The 19,755-nt window shown below is 30.1% G+C and overlaps 1 protein-coding gene across 3 annotated transcripts; it reads right to left on the reverse strand.

Annotated features, from left to right (window-relative positions):
• Positions 1-6,926: 6,926 nt before the first annotated feature.
• Positions 6,927-9,075, reverse strand: LOC115998269 (protein ELF4-LIKE 3-like). 3 transcript variants are annotated; one of them, XM_031237794.1, is made up of 2 exons: positions 8,915-9,075; positions 6,927-7,552 (listed from the first exon to the last, which is right to left on the reverse strand). In XM_031237794.1, exons 1-2 carry the CDS (start codon positions 8,931-8,933, stop codon positions 7,179-7,181), a joined length of 393 nt encoding a protein of 130 aa, XP_031093654.1. In that variant the 5' UTR covers positions 8,934-9,075; the 3' UTR covers positions 6,927-7,178. The 3 variants fall into 3 exon arrangements, with proteins under 3 accessions (XP_031093654.1, XP_031093652.1, XP_031093653.1); XM_031237792.1 differs by lacking the exon at positions 8,915-9,075 and adding an exon at positions 8,799-8,908; XM_031237793.1 differs by lacking the exon at positions 8,915-9,075 and adding an exon at positions 8,703-8,803.
• Positions 9,076-19,755: the final 10,680 nt, after the last annotated feature.

A 19,755-nucleotide genomic window follows, 5' to 3' on the forward strand; every position in this document is an offset into this window, starting at 1 on the left:
ATATATATATATATATATATATATATATATATATATATATATATATATATATATATATATATATATATATATATATAATACTCCGTATATCTTATGGCCTATGGGCCCTGGACAGGTGCCCACCCTGAACCCCCTCAGGGCCGGCCCTGAAAATACTTATTGTACATTTGTACTTAAGTAAATACAAATTTTGTGACATAGTTTGACAGAAGTATTAATTGAAAAGGGCATTTTTTTTTACTATATATATATATACACACACACACTAGTATTTCCTATGCGCGATGGTAAAAACATATGCCCAATATTTATATTTTTAATAATAACTAACAAATTCATACTAATTAAAATCTAAATAAAAAAATTATTTATTATATTAATCCAACATATAATATCTACAAATATTATTATAATTAAAGAATATAAGAAAATATATGGAAGATGATGGTGCGGGGTAAGTTAATGGAAAAGATAACGGAAGTTATAACGGTAAGGGTATTTTTATCCAAATAAATTGTATAATACAACTCTAAAAACACAATGTACAAAATGGTTAGCACTAAAAATATGGACATAAATTAGGGATATAACTTTGATCGAGACTTTTATATATATATATATATATATATATATATATATATATATATATATATATATATATATATATNTATATATATATATATATATTGGAATTCAATCATGTATGTCATTCTTAATATCGTACTTGGAGATCACAATGATTCGCACATGAAATTGGAATCGCCAACGTAACAAATGATACGATTGAAGGACAAATGCATGCATGAATCTAGTGAAAGTTAAAGTACATGGGATCCGCTTCTGCCCCTTTAATTTGCGTACATCCAAATTCTAAATTGTTACTGATGTGATCATGGAATATATATATATATATATATGAACAATTGCCAGTGTAAAAACTGATATATATGGATTGTCCAAATCAAGTATGGATACACTGTTCAAATTCAAGTGGTAACAATTTTATAAATTTTCTCAATTAAAGTGCATATTTTATTACATAGAAATACAAAATATTCAAAACACATACATGTATACACACATATAAGTGTATTGTTGCCTTTAGGTTTGTACTGGATTAGGTGAGGACAATGTCTCCATAGTAGTACACTAGTACAAAGTCATTTATTTTGGGGTTGTACCAAGTCTTACATGCATTAGTGTCAATTAGCACCTTAAAATTTTTCTTATGGGCCAATTGGTACAAATACGTTATACAGTTATACTAGACATATATCATACATGGTTGTATCTAATCCAAAAGGTATTGATGATCGATTAATAACTCCATAAAAATTCTCATTCATATAACTGTCAATTTACATATTTAAACTAGAAAAATTATAAATTTCAAGCTTTGATCTACCTAAAGTGTACCGAATTTCATTTCATCTCGAAAATTTTTTCAGAAAAGAAAAAATATTAGTATAGGTTGAACATCATATGATAGGGTGGTTCACATGCAATTGTCACAAATTAAATATCTTGTTTTAAGTACAAGTTGAAGATACATGAACCTAGAGCATATACAAAACATTAATATATATACTTTTTTTTTTTGGTTATATGTTTTTGAAGAGAAGCAATTAAGTAGATAATCCAAATTTAATATTGCATGTGGTTACCATTCATATTATTTTAATTAGAAGTCATAAAGCATGGGCATTGACCATTAAAGTGAGACAAATCTAAAGGGATCCAACTTATAATTATGCATTGCACTATATGGAGGAGATCCATTCATCATTAATTATATATATTGCTATTTATATATATATGGCAGCTATATATATAAAAGGAAAATCAATAATAAATAAAATAATGAAATTAATATTGGTTTCTTTTCAAGCTATTTGCTGGAACTACAAGAAGCCAAGGAAAAGGTGGAAAAGTAGATTCCCACTACTTCACATGTTAGTGTTTTTAAAATTGTTTTTTTTTTAAATAATGTTTTAATATATGTAGTTTTGTCTTGGCTTGGAGTTGGGAACTAACCAAACTGAAGTGCTGATATGTGGTTAGTGATTACCTCAACCACAGGAACTGTGTTTGTCTTGGCTTGGATTTGGTAACCATGAACACCAACACAATCAAGGTTTTCACATACTCAAGATCCTCACATATATCAACAAAATATCTTCGCGGATGGATAATACACTAGGCCTGGGTCACATGGACCGGCCTAAGAGAGTAACGGGATCAAGAAGGTCCAAGAAGGAGACCCAACACAGAGCTACCGTAAAACAGAATTCAACCCCTAAAATTGAATTTACGTACTCTCCATGATTTTAAGGAATCATATTAATGTGCACCATATATGGGAATAACCTTCTCACTTAGAATCCTAACTACCAAACAATCTCTTAGTCTTGCCGCTTTTTTTTTTTTTTTTTTTATAAAACATTTTTGGTCATTCTATAACAAGTTATTTTGGATGACAGGGGAAACACACAATCACTCTAGTCTGCACTACTCTCACTCTTGTGTAATAAATCTCGCTCTATGTAATAGCTTGAACCATACATAAGAGATAAATCACACTAGAAAAACCTTGCATGACGGGTTTGATCAAGAAGGTATGGACAAAAATTAAATATATGACATTCTTATATGAGAATCATGCTTTAATTTACCTACTGTTTATCTCTTTTGAAACAGGTGTACTTAAATTTCGACAAAAGTGAAATAGGGTCCAAAACCTATAGTTTTACTAAATACAAAACATAATATCTTTACATATATCATCATAAAATCTTTAATACAAAATAGCTTTGTAATTATAAGCAACTCCACATTGAAACGTGCAGTAGTGTCTTTCTATTGGACAGGGAAAAAAACAAAAACAAAAAAGACTTAGTTGTCAACCATGGAAATCTTCATGCTTTTTATATTTTCCAATAGTTAATAATTGTCACAGAATTGTTGTTTCCTTTAATTGTGATTCTCTTTCGTTTAAGATGAGTTGGAGAATGCGATAGAGTAGAACGCCGCCTAACAAGTTAAAAATGTCCTTGCAATTTCAATCACTTAGTTTGAGTTAGAGTTAATTCCAGCAATGATCCTCCGACTATGTTGATTTTTCAAAATTAGTCCCTGACTTTTAATTTGGACAATTTAGGTCTCTTGACTTTCAAATTCTTTCCAATGTTGGTCCTTTCGTCAAATTTTGGTTAAATTGAGGTCAAATGAAGGTGTAAAATTGTCCGTTCACATGTTTAATGTATTATTACTCGTATTTCTCTTATTCTATACGCTGTATATATGAATATAATCTCAGTCGAAGTCTCAATCGAAGTCATATAATCTCATTCGGTGTCTCTTCGACTGATATTATATTCATATATATAACGTATAGGACAGAAGAAATACGAGTATACAAGTGAACTGGCAATTTTACCCCTTCATTTGACCTCAATTTAACCAAAATTTGATGAAAGGAACAACATTGAAAAAAATTTTAAAGTCAAGGGACCTAAATTGTCCAAATTAAAAGTCGGGGACTAATTTTGAAAAATCAACATAGTCAAAGTACCATTGCTGGAATTAACTCTTTGAGTTATGAATAGAATCTCAACACATAGTTGGTAATCCATCAATCATTCAATTCAGGCAAGGGAATCCTAGGTTATCCCAATAACAACAAGACAACTTACATTTGTATGCTAGGGCTGAATCCGATTTATTATGACTCATAATTTTCACTTGAATGAATTTAAAGATAAAATGATACTGAAATATCTAATAACAAATTCATTGGCTTGGGCTATTGTGATTTTTTTTTAGGTAAAAGCATTGACAATAGAAGATGAAAGAGAGAAAAAAAATCTGTAAGAAGCTTTTAATGCGCGAGTGTGAAAGTTGCTTAGCGCACATGTACATTTTGCAAATACAACTCACTTTTTTGCTTCTTTTTTTTTTTTTTTTTCTGAAAAATTGTGCGAATCCAACTCATTTTTAAATTTCTCGCACATACACTATCTCTCATTCCTCTCCTTTTCTCCAACAAGGAGAAATTTTACAAAAATTCAAGAAAAGACACCAATTATATATGATGCGTGCTCTAGTGGTTATTATTATCTTATCGATTTTAAAAGTTTATCCCATCATAAATTTCAATTTGACAATCATACATATTCATGAGTCTTTTTTTTTTTTTTAGCAAAAAATTTAATTTGTTTTTCGTAAGAAATTCATGATGGGTCACTTATCGTCTAAAGCAAGATTGTATAATCTATATCTAAAACAAGACATGGTGGACTACACGAGTTTCTTGTGAATCAATGACGAAATCATTGTTTTGTGCTAAAATGATGATTAGGTATAGGCCAATGAGAGCAAAACAAATATTAAAATAGGGCCACATTTGTTAAGAAAAATCAAGATTTGAGAGGAAGTCGTAAATTGAAAAATGTATTTTCCATTGCACAAAGCTTAGCGTTGTGGTTCATCGTCTGACTTGATTCATGATTGAAAATAGATGTGTGATTTTGTGTGTGCATAAAGACTAGGGTATGATCAGCAGACGGATTGCGCGACTTGTGATTTACCTATGCAGTAGGTCATGTGAGCTTAGAATTAATCTGGTAAAACTGGGATCACCTAAATATAAAAAAAAAAATGTATTTTGTTTCAAATAAAAGTTAATTATTCACAAAAGTATGCATATAATGTTTTATTCTAAATAGCTAATTAACAAGAAAATTAAGTACACGAGTATTTAATTAATAATTTTTGGCATTTTTGGTCCTACAAGTATTGTGGCTCTAACAATGCTGATTCATAACTTTCAAAACTTTGCATAATTGATCCACAAGCATCAATTTTTTTAAAGCACAAATGGTTCTTCGGGTGAAATCTCGGCTAATTTTTCACTGAAAAAATAAAATTATTTCCCCTTTATAGCAAGGGTATAATAGTCTTTTCCTTTTACCACTTGGTTTTCTCCAATAAAAGTCCAACTTCAATTTTGTAATTTTGATTTCACTGAGTATTATAGGACTAACAATGTTGATCCACAACTTTCAAAACTTGCATAATTATTCCATGAGTATCAACTTCTTAGCGCAAATTCCAGAGGGTGCGTAAAATTTTTTTTTTTAACATTTTTTTTGACAATAATGTTTTCTTTTTTCTTTTTTCCCTTCACTCTCATCTTCTCTTTATTAGTCATACCTGCAAAAACTTCTAAAAAACTACCACTATTGGGACTTAAATCTTTTTTTTTTTTTTTTTTTTGCGCCAAATCAATTCAAAATTGGTCTAATCCAAATTTGTCTCGTTGTCACCTTTAATTTTCATCTTTCTAAAAGGAATTAAAGATGCACACGTAGTTAGGAGTTAAATTTCATAGTCAATCACATAGCATAGATCTGAGGGCGTTGGGCATTGTTTAGTGTTATTAACTTCTTGTTGGGAGTCACTGTTCATATACACGTTTGTTTGTGATTTGTCTGCCTCAGAGTAAACAGCAGCTTAGTTTGAACATATAGCTCAAGCTGCATTTTATTGATTATTATACCAATTGGAATGTCAATATATCAACACCATGCAATAGATTATCATTGGATAGAACAAACACCACCAACAAAAGAGAAAAGAATAAAAAAAAAACCTTCGATTTACTGGAAAACTCTCAACCGCTAGCCAAATGAGCGTTTTGGGTGAAATGTACCTTGTGAGTTGTGACTGTAGCTGACAAATGATCACGAGGTAAACTACACTAAGTTGTCATAGCTGACCGGGGTCAAATGTACCTTGTAACCATAGTTGACAAATGATCAAAAGGAGTAAACTAGACTAGGTTGTTATAACTGACCAGTTTAAACCAAGAAAGTCAATAAATAGCTCTCATGAGTAGTTGAATTTGGAACCTTAGTGATAAAAATAAGGAAAATATTACATAAACTCTCAAGTTATACTCCCTACTTGTACTCACTCACACAAAAGTTTGATGTTAGACACTTTTCTTGTGACCGACAGGATGAAGATAACATATCATATCTTGCCACATCAATGAGTACAAGTGAAAGAGTATAGAATGAGAGTACATGTAGTAGAACTCTAAAAATAAAAACTTAAACTAAGAAAGTTAGGTCAAAACATCCTATCTCAAATTCGTATAATATTAAAAAAAATAAATTTAAAAACATGTTTTTTAATTTCTTATCCAAGATTCTGATCTTGTGGTGCTGTGTGATTGGGAATTCAAGATATATTTTATATACATATATATGCAAAAGCTAGCTAGCCACTTTCTACCCAAATGCTCAAAGAATCTAATAAGTAAATCCATCCTTCAATTCCATGTAACTATGAATGGGAAAAATTCTACAACTGTGAAACAATATCCATCGCCCCATCTTTCGAGTAAAAGTTCAACTGTAAAACAATATCAATCACCCCATCTTTCGAGTAAACGTTCAACTTAGATCGTATAAATTATGTTAAAACATCCTTAAAAATCAATGCGAAACACGTTAATAAATCCGTAATCGCCTCGAATTATAATATCTTTGACATTGTTGTAATGCCTTAAAAGATAATTGGTTTTGAGGCAACTTAGAAAAGAAAAAGGGAACAAAAGAGAGTTTCCACAAAAAAGCAGATGGAAGCAAGAACTCCACTAAAAGAGAATGATAGAGAAAATCTATAAAGAACCACAACTCACATCTGACATTATTATTTGCCTTTTGACAATCTGAGGAAAAAAAGTTAAAGGCACACAGTGTCACCTTTGTACAAGAATCAATACAACATTTCTGCACATTCAAAACACCAAACCCCAGATCATGGATTGTTGCAGATTACAGAAAGATTGAGAATTCCAATTTTAATCCCAAAAATAAAAAGTTATTAATGCAAAAAAAAAAAAAAATTGTTAAAGAAGATTAGAAGATACAAACATTCTTCTTTCCATTACATCTGCAATCTGCATACACATTAACAAGAGCAGAGTTTTTTTTTTTTTTGCACAACAGAATTTCTTGAAAATTATTTCTAGGACAGAGGAGTTACGCTACAAAATCTATAGACTTTCTGCTGCTACCTAAAGGCAATTGTGAACAACTTTTTTTCGGGTTTTCCAGCACGAAAAGAAAAAAAAAAAAAAAAAAAAAAAAAAGAATGAGCCTTACTCTCGTCTAACCGGGCCTGTTCCTCTTGTGGCAGCCCTTGCCATCCGACGACCTCAAGGCGCCGCTGGAGTCGCCTTCGGACGAGGCATCCATGTTTTTCGAGAACGAGGTTGAGAGGCCAGCGTAGAGATCCACGACCTTTCTGATGTTGTTGTTGAGCTCCTTAATCAGACCGACGTTTCTGTTCAAGTTATCGGGGGACTTGGACTCGTGGTTCTGATTAATCTCGCTAATCAGCAGCCTGTTATGATCCAAAATGGTCTGAACCTGCACAAAGCTCTTCTGAAATGTCTGCAAAACCTTCCCATCTATCATCTGTGCCCCATTTCCCAGCCCGGAAAATGTGTCCCCATCCATTTCTTGACCACTCAAAACCACTCCTACAACAAGGAAAAAATGATATATTCCAGTACTGATCACAATTCCGAAACAAATTCATCTAAAAACGAAGAATCAATCCGTTTCGAGACAAGCAAAAACCCCCAATTAACATCATTGTCTAGAAGGCAATAACAAAAGACACAGACAAAAACATGATAAGGTTGTTGAATAGTTTAAACCCTATTTGTACTACATTAGAGACAACACTGCAAGATAACATGATAGATCTTGACCCAAAGCTATAACACAGAAATTTTGAGCTTCTATGCAATTATTAATGTAAAAAAACTTTAATTTTTATTATTACTGGGGCTATAATTAATATGGTTATTTTGAGGTACTATGAGATTTTTAAAAAGCAGATCCCATTTTCCATAAAAGGGAACCTTTATTGTTGTACCATATAATACCAAAGCCCAGAGTCTCAAAAGACCCAGAAATCACCAGTCACTTTTGCAGTCCAGATTTGGCCATAACTCTCACATTGGTATCCATTCAACCAACACCATTATTCCCAACAACTCAAAATAAAAATATATATTTTTTTTTAATTGGAAAAATCACAATACAAGAAACCATTTGCCTTATTTTCAAAAGAGGACCACATGAGAAATCCCATTGGAAAAAAAATGCAAAATTTTGAAGTATTATTCCTGTTGATGAAGCATAAATTCTTGAACCAGACCCACATAAATGGGGAAAACATCCCAGAAAAGCCAACTGTTATTACTACCCAAAAAAGCACAAGAAAAATACTTTTTTTAATTCTTTTATTCTTTTTTTTTTTGTAAAAAAATTGCATTATGTAAATTTAAAAAAAAAAAAAGAAAAGAAAAAGAAGATGATATGGGATATCCAAATTATATTACCAATGACCCAAAAAAATACAAAATTTAAATGATTATTCCTTGTAGAAACATAGATTCTTGAAACGGACCCAGAATGAAGGGGAAACACCCCAGAAAAGCCTGTAATTAGTACAAACAAAAAAACAGTAAAACAATACTAAAATAACTAAAAACAAGAATTGAAGTGAAAAAATAATTTTATTTATTTTTTTGTTAAATCTTAAAAGAAAGATGCAAACTTGGAAGCTCATCAAAATCAAAACTTTCAGAGCTGAAGAGAGACCAAGAAACAAGCACACACCGACTGGGAACTGATAAAAGCTCCGAGAACAAAACCCAGAAATCATACACAATACATACATATATATATATATATATATATACTTTTAAGTTTTACCATAGAAGCATTCACGCCCGATAAAAGCGTTCAAATATATATACGAATACAATATAGCATAGAAACAAAGACAGAGACATACACGCATATTTAAGTGAAGTTATACGAAGGGGTACCTTGAAAATCAGGGAGCATTATTGTGAATGAGAGAGACAGAGATTGAAGGACCAGAAATGATCGGCGATTGAATCGAATCTACGGATGAGAGAGAGAGAGAGAGAGACGGAGAGAGAGAATATGTAGATTTGACACTCCCGCCCCGACCCAACCTCTGTTCTTGGGTTTCTCTATGTATATATATGTCAAAATATTTAGTTTAAGTTTTCTTTTAAAGAATAACGTATATCATCTACTATATATATTACTCCGTACTTATATACATCTACTACAGACTACAAATATCTACATTTATAATTTACGGATACAATACAATACAAATATAATAAGCGTCAATAAAATTAGGTCTCTAACCAAAAGTAAAAAACGTTAATGATTTTCTTTTTTACATTCTATTATATTATTTTCTTTCCTTAAATAACATTGCATTTCTTTAGTATAAACTTTAGTAACGAAATATTCCGTTAACTATTTATTATTCTTAACTTACTCATCGATTTTTATAAGAAAGATCTTAGGTTCAAACCTTATCCCAACCAGAATTGGCATAATTGTTAAACCTATACTATGAATATGTTAAAATGTATTAAAAAATATACAATATAAAAGTTAACAAAAACTTTGGTCAAATAATTAACCCGATTAAATACATAGAAGGGTTGTGGATGGGAAAAGGTGGCTATCTTCTCAGATTGTCAGCTGGTGTGTAACTTGTTAAAGAGCTCTTCCCCAACACTTTCCTATGTTGGTTGTGTCATCAATGATTGTATTGGTTTGAAACGTCATTTTGTTGCTGTGTCGTTTCATTTTGTCCCTAGATCAGCGAATACGTATGCTCATGTGTTAGCTAGAGCTACGGCTTCTCAGTCTGGTCCTTGTTCTTGGTTTACTTCTTACCCGGATTGTATTCAGCAGTTGCTTTCGATTAATTAATATAGTTTCTTTGTTTGGTTTTCAAAAAAAAAAAAAAATACATAGCATTCAAAGTTAGCATAAAATATTATAAATAAGGAACTTTGAAAATCATTTTCTTTGCATTTAAAAAAAAAAACAAATTTAAGTTTTTTTTTTTTTGTTTAATTAATCTTTTTTTTTTTTAGTATTTAGAACAAGACTCAATATTTCAATTATGCTTTTACATTAATGCGAATAATTTAGATCATTGTTGTATGTATTTTTATAATGGTGCAATTGTTTTTTTTTTTTTACAAATATTGTACTATTATTTCTTGTTCAATACTTTCACATGAGAATCTACAAGTTATAAAATTAGAACAAGAGGTACTACGCATAAACCTTCTACAAATATAATAAATATTAATATTTTGTTCAATACTTTCACATGAAAATCTATGATACACGTCTCACAACACATAAAACATGTAGATGAGCAAACTACCACTGTCAAATATCAACAGGCGCTTGCAAGATAAAGAGTTCATAGTACAACTAAGATCCCAGTCATACACAACAAGGCAAATCTACAACTTCCTACACCATAATCTCGTTGCATGATATTGTCATTTATTCTACTACCAGTAACTCAATTACAAATGACATGCTACCAATAAAAAAAGAAGAGAACAAGTACTCAAGATGAAGACAATGACAATGCTATCCAAAAGAGAATCAAGAAGACTTAAAGAAATTCAAACAAAAAGTAGTATTTATTTAGACTATCATTTTTAAACTAGCGTTATTACAAAGTTGTAAACATTTATTTTAGTGAGAATTATAATAAATCTTTCCTATATTATCTTGCATTCATATACTTTCAATTACTAATTTAAATAAACAAATTCAACATTCAGTTACCTATGCATAAATGTCTCTTATATAATTTTACATTGATATATTTTGAAGTATTTATTTAAAAGTAATCATTGAGCATTATCCCATACGCGCAATGCGCGTGAAAAACTAGTTAATTGAATTAACATGAAAAATAATAACATTATTAATATTTCCTAACATCCCTAATCTAAAATAGGCCTTAAGATTTTTTTTTAATACTTTTGTCTTATAGAGACTATTTGGATAGTCAAAAAGTATAAATTTTTTGGGAATTTTAAAGTTAAAAAGTAATTATCATATTTTGTGACGTTTTGACTTTAAAAATATTTTGGATAACGGATAAGGTAATTTTTTGAAAACTAAAAAAAAAAAAGTTATTTTTAAATTGAGTAATGTTATACATTCATTCTAAAATTTATGTCATTATTTCCCTCCGATCCTAAGGTGGCATTATTCAATCGGTTATTTTTAGTGTCTAATTAAAAGTATGTAAGAGTTTGTCAAAAAAAAAAAATGTAAGCCAATTAATTTATGGCATTTAATAATTATAAGCCAAATAACGAATAGAAATAAGGAAACAATTTAGACTGGATAACATTTTCCTTTTAAGATAAGGGTGGCTTGATTCTTTCTTTTTCTTTTTTGTTACAAATAATAATAATTAAGAATGTGTAAATTTTATCTAATTACTTATTTGTTTTTCTTTTCTATGTTATTTGTATGTTGTAATAAGGATATATCATATATGGAGGATTTTTAAAAAGTCTTGAAAAGTTTAGAGTAAGCAATGGTTTAAAATAACGTTTCAAGTAAATTATTTGTTGTGAAATATCTTATGGTCTAATGGCATTATTGTTACCATTTCAAACGGAAGGTCACAAGTTTGATATGTTAGATTGTAGTAAAAAATAAAAATAAAAAATTATTTGTTATATTTTTACTGTAACACTAGATATAATAAATAATTTTTAAATACTTTTTCAAAAATTTAATTGGTGAAAATGTATCAACTAACTTCTAAATTCGATGTTTAATTCACTTAAATTTTACAATATCATACATAATAATATTGTGAATCTATTTTGCACTCTTGGCCTTTATGTCACTAATAAAGCACAATGTTTAAATTTACAAAATATATAATATCATTACATAAACCACTTCAAAAAAAATCATTTATCCACACACTGACACACACACACTATTATAACATTTATCTTTTTATTATATGGATTAATCGGAGAGTGATTATGTGAAAATAGTTGCTATTGTAAATATATATATATATATATATATATTTATTTATTTATTTATTTATTTGTTCATCGCAAAAAATGAATGGGTTCATATTTAGTCTAAAATAACGCAATAAAAACATGCCTATTTATTCCAAAATGATGTGTGTTTAAACTTATTGATCTATCAATAATATGAACCATTTATTTTCGTTAGAGACATAATTTTATTGTCTCTTATTAAATTTGTAGATATCACGAATAAAGGGTGAAATGTGAATTTAGCGTTATAATATTACAAATTCGATCTGGGCATTTCAACAATGGCTGAAGCTAATAGTACTGTAGTAGACACTACACAGCATTAAGCCTGACATTGAAAATTTTCGAACTACATTTTTTTGTATAAAAAGGGGAATTGTAAATTCGCAATTGTACCCCACAAAGTGCCTGGTTGACAGAAGGAGACATGTTGGATCAATTGTTCACGATTGGACAAGGAAGTAAAAATACATTATCATCGTGGAAAACATTTTTGTCTTATATTTCTTTAATTGCAATATCATTTGTGGACTATGTTTGCACTTTGCATGTGTAAGGAGGATATATATGTTATCTTTGCTTGTTGGTTTCTAGTCTTTCCACATCAAGATAGCTGGGTCTATCCATGTGTATGTGATGCACAAGATGTTATGTTAGAGTTGGACTCTTGTGTGGTTTTAAGGGCTTCAGTTCTAATTGAGTTAATCGAGCAATAAATTTGTAAGGTCATAAGTTTGAATTTTAGTTGAATAGAAGTCGTTTATTGATATCTTAATTAGTTGAGTCGCGTTAGCCATGACTTATCGACTAAGGCATTGGGAATGAATTTCACCCCGTGTGTACCTTTGAGTATTATACTGATTAAGTGATATAATGGAGAATGATTGCTGGAAGATTATTAGAGGGCTAAATCAGCATTTTGGTGTAAAAAATGTAGTAATAATTACGCAAGTGTAACGAAATCAAATTGTGTATTCAGTACTAATCATAACTTATGACTAGCGATAAGTGTTTGGTTTTGATAGATAACGATCGCGTAATTGATGGGTTGCATGATTATTAGCACTGAATGTTCAATCAAGCGTGGCTATTGTGCATGAATGATCGAGCAAGGGCAAATTTACATGAACGATTGATGGTGACTTGAGTTGTGAGATTGAAATCGTTTGTACGTAGCAGATATTATATTTCGTGGACATAATTGGAATGAGTAAAGCAAGTCATCCATCATGGGTGAAAACGTCCAAATAACAACTATGTCATTATGCACATGGACAAAGTATATTTCATTATTTAAAAATCACGAAACATAATTTCGAAACACAACACACAAAATTTCATAACATATGACACAACAATTAGTTTGTTTCAGATACAAAATTTCATAACACCAAACATAAAGGATAAGATATATACGTACATCAGAGTTCATAATACACTGTGAAACATGTTATATAGTATAACAATCGTAAAGGATAAGATTGGGCAAGAAAAGATCAGATGTAAAGTCTTGTTTGTGTGGTCCTGATTTGAAATGATGATCCATTCATTGAGATTGGATCATGCATCTCTTTAAACACTATTGTAATGTAATGGGCACAACAACCAACAAGCATAAATTTGTAATTAAAACTAGGGGCTGTGGAGATAGATCGCCTACAACGTATATTTCATTAATGAAAAACCACTCGCTAACAATATTTAATCGTCATATATTAATATATAGGCTATGTTTGGCAAACCTAGCTGAAAAGGTAGCTGAAAGCTGAAAAGGAGCTGAAAGCTGAAAAGCTATAAGTTAGGAGCTGAAACAGGTGAGCTGTTAAGCTAGCTGTTATGCTTAAAAGTGTTTGGTAAAATTAACTTTTTGATAAGCTGATAAATGTAAAAAGACTAAAAAGGGCATCTTCATAAAATTTAAATTTGTTTGTTTACATATTAAAATTTAACGTTTGAAAATAAAACTATTAGCAAATCATGATCTAGCATCCCATAATGAAGTAGCAATATTGTTGCGAATCTCCTTCATCTCAGTAGAGGTCTGACTTAAACTTTCGTTGGTGGAGGTATTACTACTTGAATCTTGAAGTTCATCGGGCGGTATGTAATCTGGATGCTGCTCAAGCACATTAAACATCATGTCATCTTGTGAATTCTTCCGAATATAATTATGTAAGGCAAATGTGGCCATAATAACATCAATTTGGGTCTCCACACTAAAATGTGGCATTTTAGCAAGTATCTTCCATCTCTTCTTCAATACTCCAAACGACCTCTCAATACAAACACTGCAGATTACATTGATAAAACTTGGGTAGAATCCTACAGATTACAAACACTGCAGAAACTTACTTTAATTCTTCAAATTACATTATATCAAAAACACTGCAGATTTCATTAATATATATATATATATATATATATATTCAAAAACAAACACTGCAGATTACATTGATAAAACTTGGGTAGAATCCTACAGATTACAAACACTGCAGAAACTTACTTTTCAAAAACAAATTACATTATATCAAAAACACTGCAGATTTCATTAATATATATATATATATATATATATATTCAAAAACAAACACTGCAGATTACATTGATAAAACTTGGGTAGAATCCTACAGATTACAAACACTGCAAAAACTTACTTTAATTCTTCAAATTACATTATATAAAAAACACTGCAGATTTCATTAATATATATATATATATATTATATCAAAAACAAACACTGCAGAAACTTACTTTAATTCTTCAAATTACATTATATAAAAAACACTGCAGATTTCATTAATATATATATATATATATTCAAAAACAAACACTGCAGATTACATAAATATATATATTATATAAAAAACACTGTAGATTAAATTAATATATATATTATATCAAAAACACTGCAGATTACATTGATAAAACTTGGGTAGAATCCTACAGATTACAAACACTGCAGAAACTTACTTTAATTCTTCCCATTACATTATATCAAAAACACTGTAGATTAAATTAATATATATATTATATCAAAAACACTGCAGATTACATTAATATATATATATAAATAAATAAATAAAATGAAGGAATACATGAAATATATATCATATACACGCAGTCCAACCATTCAAGTAATACAATGAAATATATATATCATATACAAGCTTACGGATATACGAGATGCAATAGAAAAAAAAATACAAGTAATACAACAAAATAAATATATACATACCTACAGACGGATGATATTGCGATTGGCCGGTTGCAAAATGCGGAGCGAGGTGGCTGATGGGCGATGCTTCTGCGGAGAGTGAATGAAGATGAAGCGATTAGCGTGAAAATTGCGAATAAATAAGAATAGAAAAGGGTTTTAATTGGGAAGGGTAAATGATGTCATTTCTTTAAAATAATAAGGTTAAAGATGGAAAAAAAAGTTAGGAAGCTAATAGCTTATTTTGAAACGCTATCTTAGGTAGCGTTCAAAAATAAGCTCCTATTTTAAGCTACTAGCTTATTTTAGGAACATTACCAAACAGAGCTTATAGCTTATTAGTAGCTTAAAATAAGCTATAAGCTCCTAAATAAGCTCTGCCAAACAGAGCCGTAGTTTGTGAATTATTATATAGGAACAAGATTTATTCACTGTACATCCTGAGATTGTGATTGCAAGTGTCTCTCGTCCCAAAATTGAGTTGTTAAGAGAATAATATCCTTCAATTCATCCAACTCTAATAATGCTATTAATTATAATATTATCATTATTGTTGTTGTTGGTATGGGATTTATTTTAGTATTATTAATATTATGTATAGACATTTCGATCTTTACTACTAATTTCCTTACAATTTCTTAGTAAACCAAACACTATAACAGAAATTCTTAATATAAATCAATTCACATTAACCAAACAATGAAACTTAAATTCATACTCTGATCTATTCCTATGTTATTCAGATACTTTCCTAATAAATTATTTTCTTCTTTTTTCTTCTTTGGATGACAAAGGAAGCTCGCAACCACTAACTGATGATGTACACGGAATAAATCTTACTCTTGTGTATTAACTATCAAACCACACAAACTAGAAATATAAATTGCACTAGAAAGAACATGTGCGGCAAACTCTATAGATAGAGTGCTAAGAAGAGATCAAGGTTCGAAACTCGACAGCGGCAATGTGAAATTATGCCCAAAGTGGGCAAATCCCTTGTGCGCACTGACATTTAGCCTTGTCTGCCGAGCTACTGAGTTATTGTGATTTACATCCTCTCACATGCTCCGTCAGATCGGAGGCTACGTTTAACTACGATAGTCATGTTTCAAATGTTGTTATTTGTTATTTATATATCTTGTTGAGTTTAGTCCAAAATCAAATGGGCCGGGCTACTAAAAATGGGTTATTGAATATTGACTTTTGTTGCCTGGGTGTGTGTGAGTTGATCGGAGGTCACGTTTAACTACGATAGTCATGTTTCACATATATAACTCCGATCCGCATTACAACGAGACGTCTCGTTACCCATAATTAAGAAAACAACATCATCTTTTTTATACAATAATCATTATAGTTTGGTTTTTAACCCCAAGAAAATGTCACTTATTTACAACAAGAAATTCATCAATTCACACCAAATGAATGAAGGAAGATGTCATAACTTTACAACGAAGAAGACGAGTGATAAAGAATCCAAAACGTGAGATTGAAAAGAGCAACAACAATAAATAATGCGATATGTGGGGTGCATTGATTTGGACACCACATGCCTCCAATGGACAAAATGTTTTTTTTTTTGCATAGTAACCTAACTACTATAGTAGTAACTAAATTACCCATTTCTGTTTTTAAAATTTTTCCTAAGATGTTTGCATTGGATATGCAATGCTGGATTGCTGGCTGGCATAAATATTGACAGCAGACTACAGCGCACCTTAAACTTGTCCTTCCTATTTAATGCTCCGATCCCTATCAATTATTATTTACATCAACAGCTTTTAAGTTTTCAAAATAATTTATAAAGTTGTATTATATATATCACTAGGATTAGGTAAGAGCTAATAATCTCGTGAGAATATGCAGGCTAATTTTATTCGTCAATTTAAAATAATTGATTTGATAGTTAATAACTGATTGAGTTAGCTAATAGTTGATTGTAAAAATGTGTTTCGTAAATTAATTATTTACTCTTAACTGATTACATGTAAAATAGCATATAAAAACAGTAACAACAACAATAATAATAACAATGAAAAGAAAAAAGACAAACATATGTGGGATCAAAGCCCATCATCCGAATTGATGTGTATCCCACATCTCTTGTTTTGGAATTTTGGAGCGTTGAGCTCGTCTTTAAGGGTGTATTTGAAAATTTAGAAAATAATTTTTAAAAATTATTTTTGAGTTTTCAGTGTTTGGCAAGGTGAAAAATTTAAAGTCAATGAAAAATCATGTCTTAGTCAATGAAAAATACATCAAATTTTCAAGAAAATGACTTCATTTTTTTTGGGAAGTCGATCATTTTCCAAGTGTTTCTACCATGTTCTTTGCCCTCTCTCACGCCTATCTTCTTCTCACCTTCTTCCAGAAACCAGTTGGCCAGTTGGTTCCGAAGCCAATCTGACCGACTTGTTATCGAAGGGATAACTAGTCAGCCAATGTGATTTTGTAGTGAGATTTTGTTGTGATTTTTTATTTTATTTTGTTGTGATTTTGCGAAAAATGAACCAAACACCAATACAGTTTTCTGGAATGCAACGAAACACTGGAAAGGAAAATTGCTGGAAAATGACTCAATTTCTAGGAATTATTTTCCATAAGTCATTTTCTTGATTTCGAAACAAATTAAAGGAGTTCAATGTCCCTATTTTAATTTTGCGAATATAATTTCTCCACTTCAGATGGGCAATAAAAAAAGAAGCTTGGACTCCTTTAACGAAATCAGTTTAATTATTTAAAAAATAATAATAAGGGAAGGGCGTTTTGTAGAAAGAATTTTTTTTCTCCTTAAAATGTCAATTCGAAATGCTAAATTATCAAGCACCTCAAATACCGTTTTCACTTGTTCAAATTACTAAAAGAGGCTAATCAATTAAAATTTTAATTGATCAGCAATTTACTAAACACTCACATAATTTCTTTTAAAAAAACTAAAATACAAAGTTTAGTTAGGAGTTTTAAACAATGTTGAACATATTATATATATTGGGGGTGTTTGGCAAACGGCTGATAGCTTATAACTGATAGCTGGTTGGTTTAGCTAGTAATTGATGGCTGATTGCGTTAACTGGTTTCACCAGCTGGTTGTATTAGCTGGTTATAAAAAACTGTTTGGTAAATTAGTTATTTACTAGTAACTGATTGAATGTAAAATGACATTTAAGGGTATGAATGTATTGTATTATTTCAACCTTTAAATATAACAAGAAGATAAACTCTTATTAATAAATAATTATAAAATTTGGATATCATCTATACTTTTTTTAAGGACATAAGTTAATTATTTTTGTTTATTTAACTCTTATTAAATTATACGAGTATTCTAAAACAATTTTTATTACGTATTTATTTTCTATTATTATTAGTATTATTAAAAATGACAAACCCATCACCGTTTATTATTATTATAAAATAACAAACACATCACCCATTTAAAAGTAAATCTCATTGATTTCAAAGGATAAAATAGTCAATATACATATTGTTCCCAACCAGCTAATACAAAAAAGCTACATTAATTAGCTTTTCAATTTTCAGCTTATTGGCCCAATCAGTCAAGGCTAATAAGTCATTTACCAAACACTTCAAAATAGCTTATTGGTTGGTCAAACAGCTAAACTTGGTCAAATAAACTAAAATTTGACTTATAAGCCAATAACCAAACACCCCCATTATATATATTTAAAAAAAAAAAAACTCAAATACAAAGTTTACTGAATTTTTTCATAATTAAAAAAATTATGGAAGGGCAATTTTGTCATTCCAGCTGACATCTTCCACTGCTTCAATGCATTACAGATCTTCGTTTTGGCCGAGGATGGAATTTTCAATTTTCCACATCAAACAATAATGTTATCTGAAAGTCGTTGTGCTGGACCAGTTAGGATTTAACACGCGTGAGTTCAGGTTCGGAAGATCTACAGGCTCGGCACCGAACCTAACCACTTTCACAAGCCTGATAATTCTCTCCCACTCCCTCCGTGGGGCCCATTTCCAGCCTCAGGAGTCAGGACACGCCAACGAACGTTAACGTTATGCTCTGAGCCCTGACGTACCCCAACTAGATTACTACCAATATAATTACGGAAAAGTAGACTACTTTTTTTTTTAAATAGCAATTTTTTTTTTAAAAAAATCATTTTTAAAGGTTTATAAAATCAATTAAAATTTTGAATTAATTATGATGTAATATTATATTGTGTTAGCTAAAATTCTTATTTGTCACACAATAATTTTGATTATACTACTAATAATAATATTTTAAGTTATTATTTTTTTATAAAAATATTTGAAGTTGCGATAACGATGTGATGATAGTAACATTGACATCAGGATAATTATGATGACAAAACTAAACATGCTATAATAGTCTGAAACTATGAATTGATTAAGAAACTCAATAAATTAATTGATATCAATATGCCAACAGCTACTTCCATATTGAATTGCAATAATGTTTGATATTAAAAATAATAAGAGAAATTATTAAATAGGCATTCCAACAAATACTAAAATTTATCTAACCTTTTGAATTAAAATAGATTTTAATTAA

This window comes from Ipomoea triloba, chromosome 12 (genome assembly GCF_003576645.1).
Source record: "Ipomoea triloba cultivar NCNSP0323 chromosome 12, ASM357664v1".
NCBI classification, from domain to species: Eukaryota; Viridiplantae; Streptophyta; class Magnoliopsida; order Solanales; family Convolvulaceae; genus Ipomoea; species Ipomoea triloba.

Excerpts from the sequence above, each read along its gene's own strand:
- LOC115998269 (XM_031237792.1), bottom strand. The coding sequence starts at position 8,886 with ATGCGTGTATGTCTCTGTCTTTGTTTCTATGCTATATTGTATTCGTAT. Across the intron at positions 7,553-8,798 it reads CGGGCGTGAATGCTTCTATG|GAGTGGTTTTGAGTGGTCAA; the intron begins GTAAAACTTAAA and ends TCCTTGTTGTAG.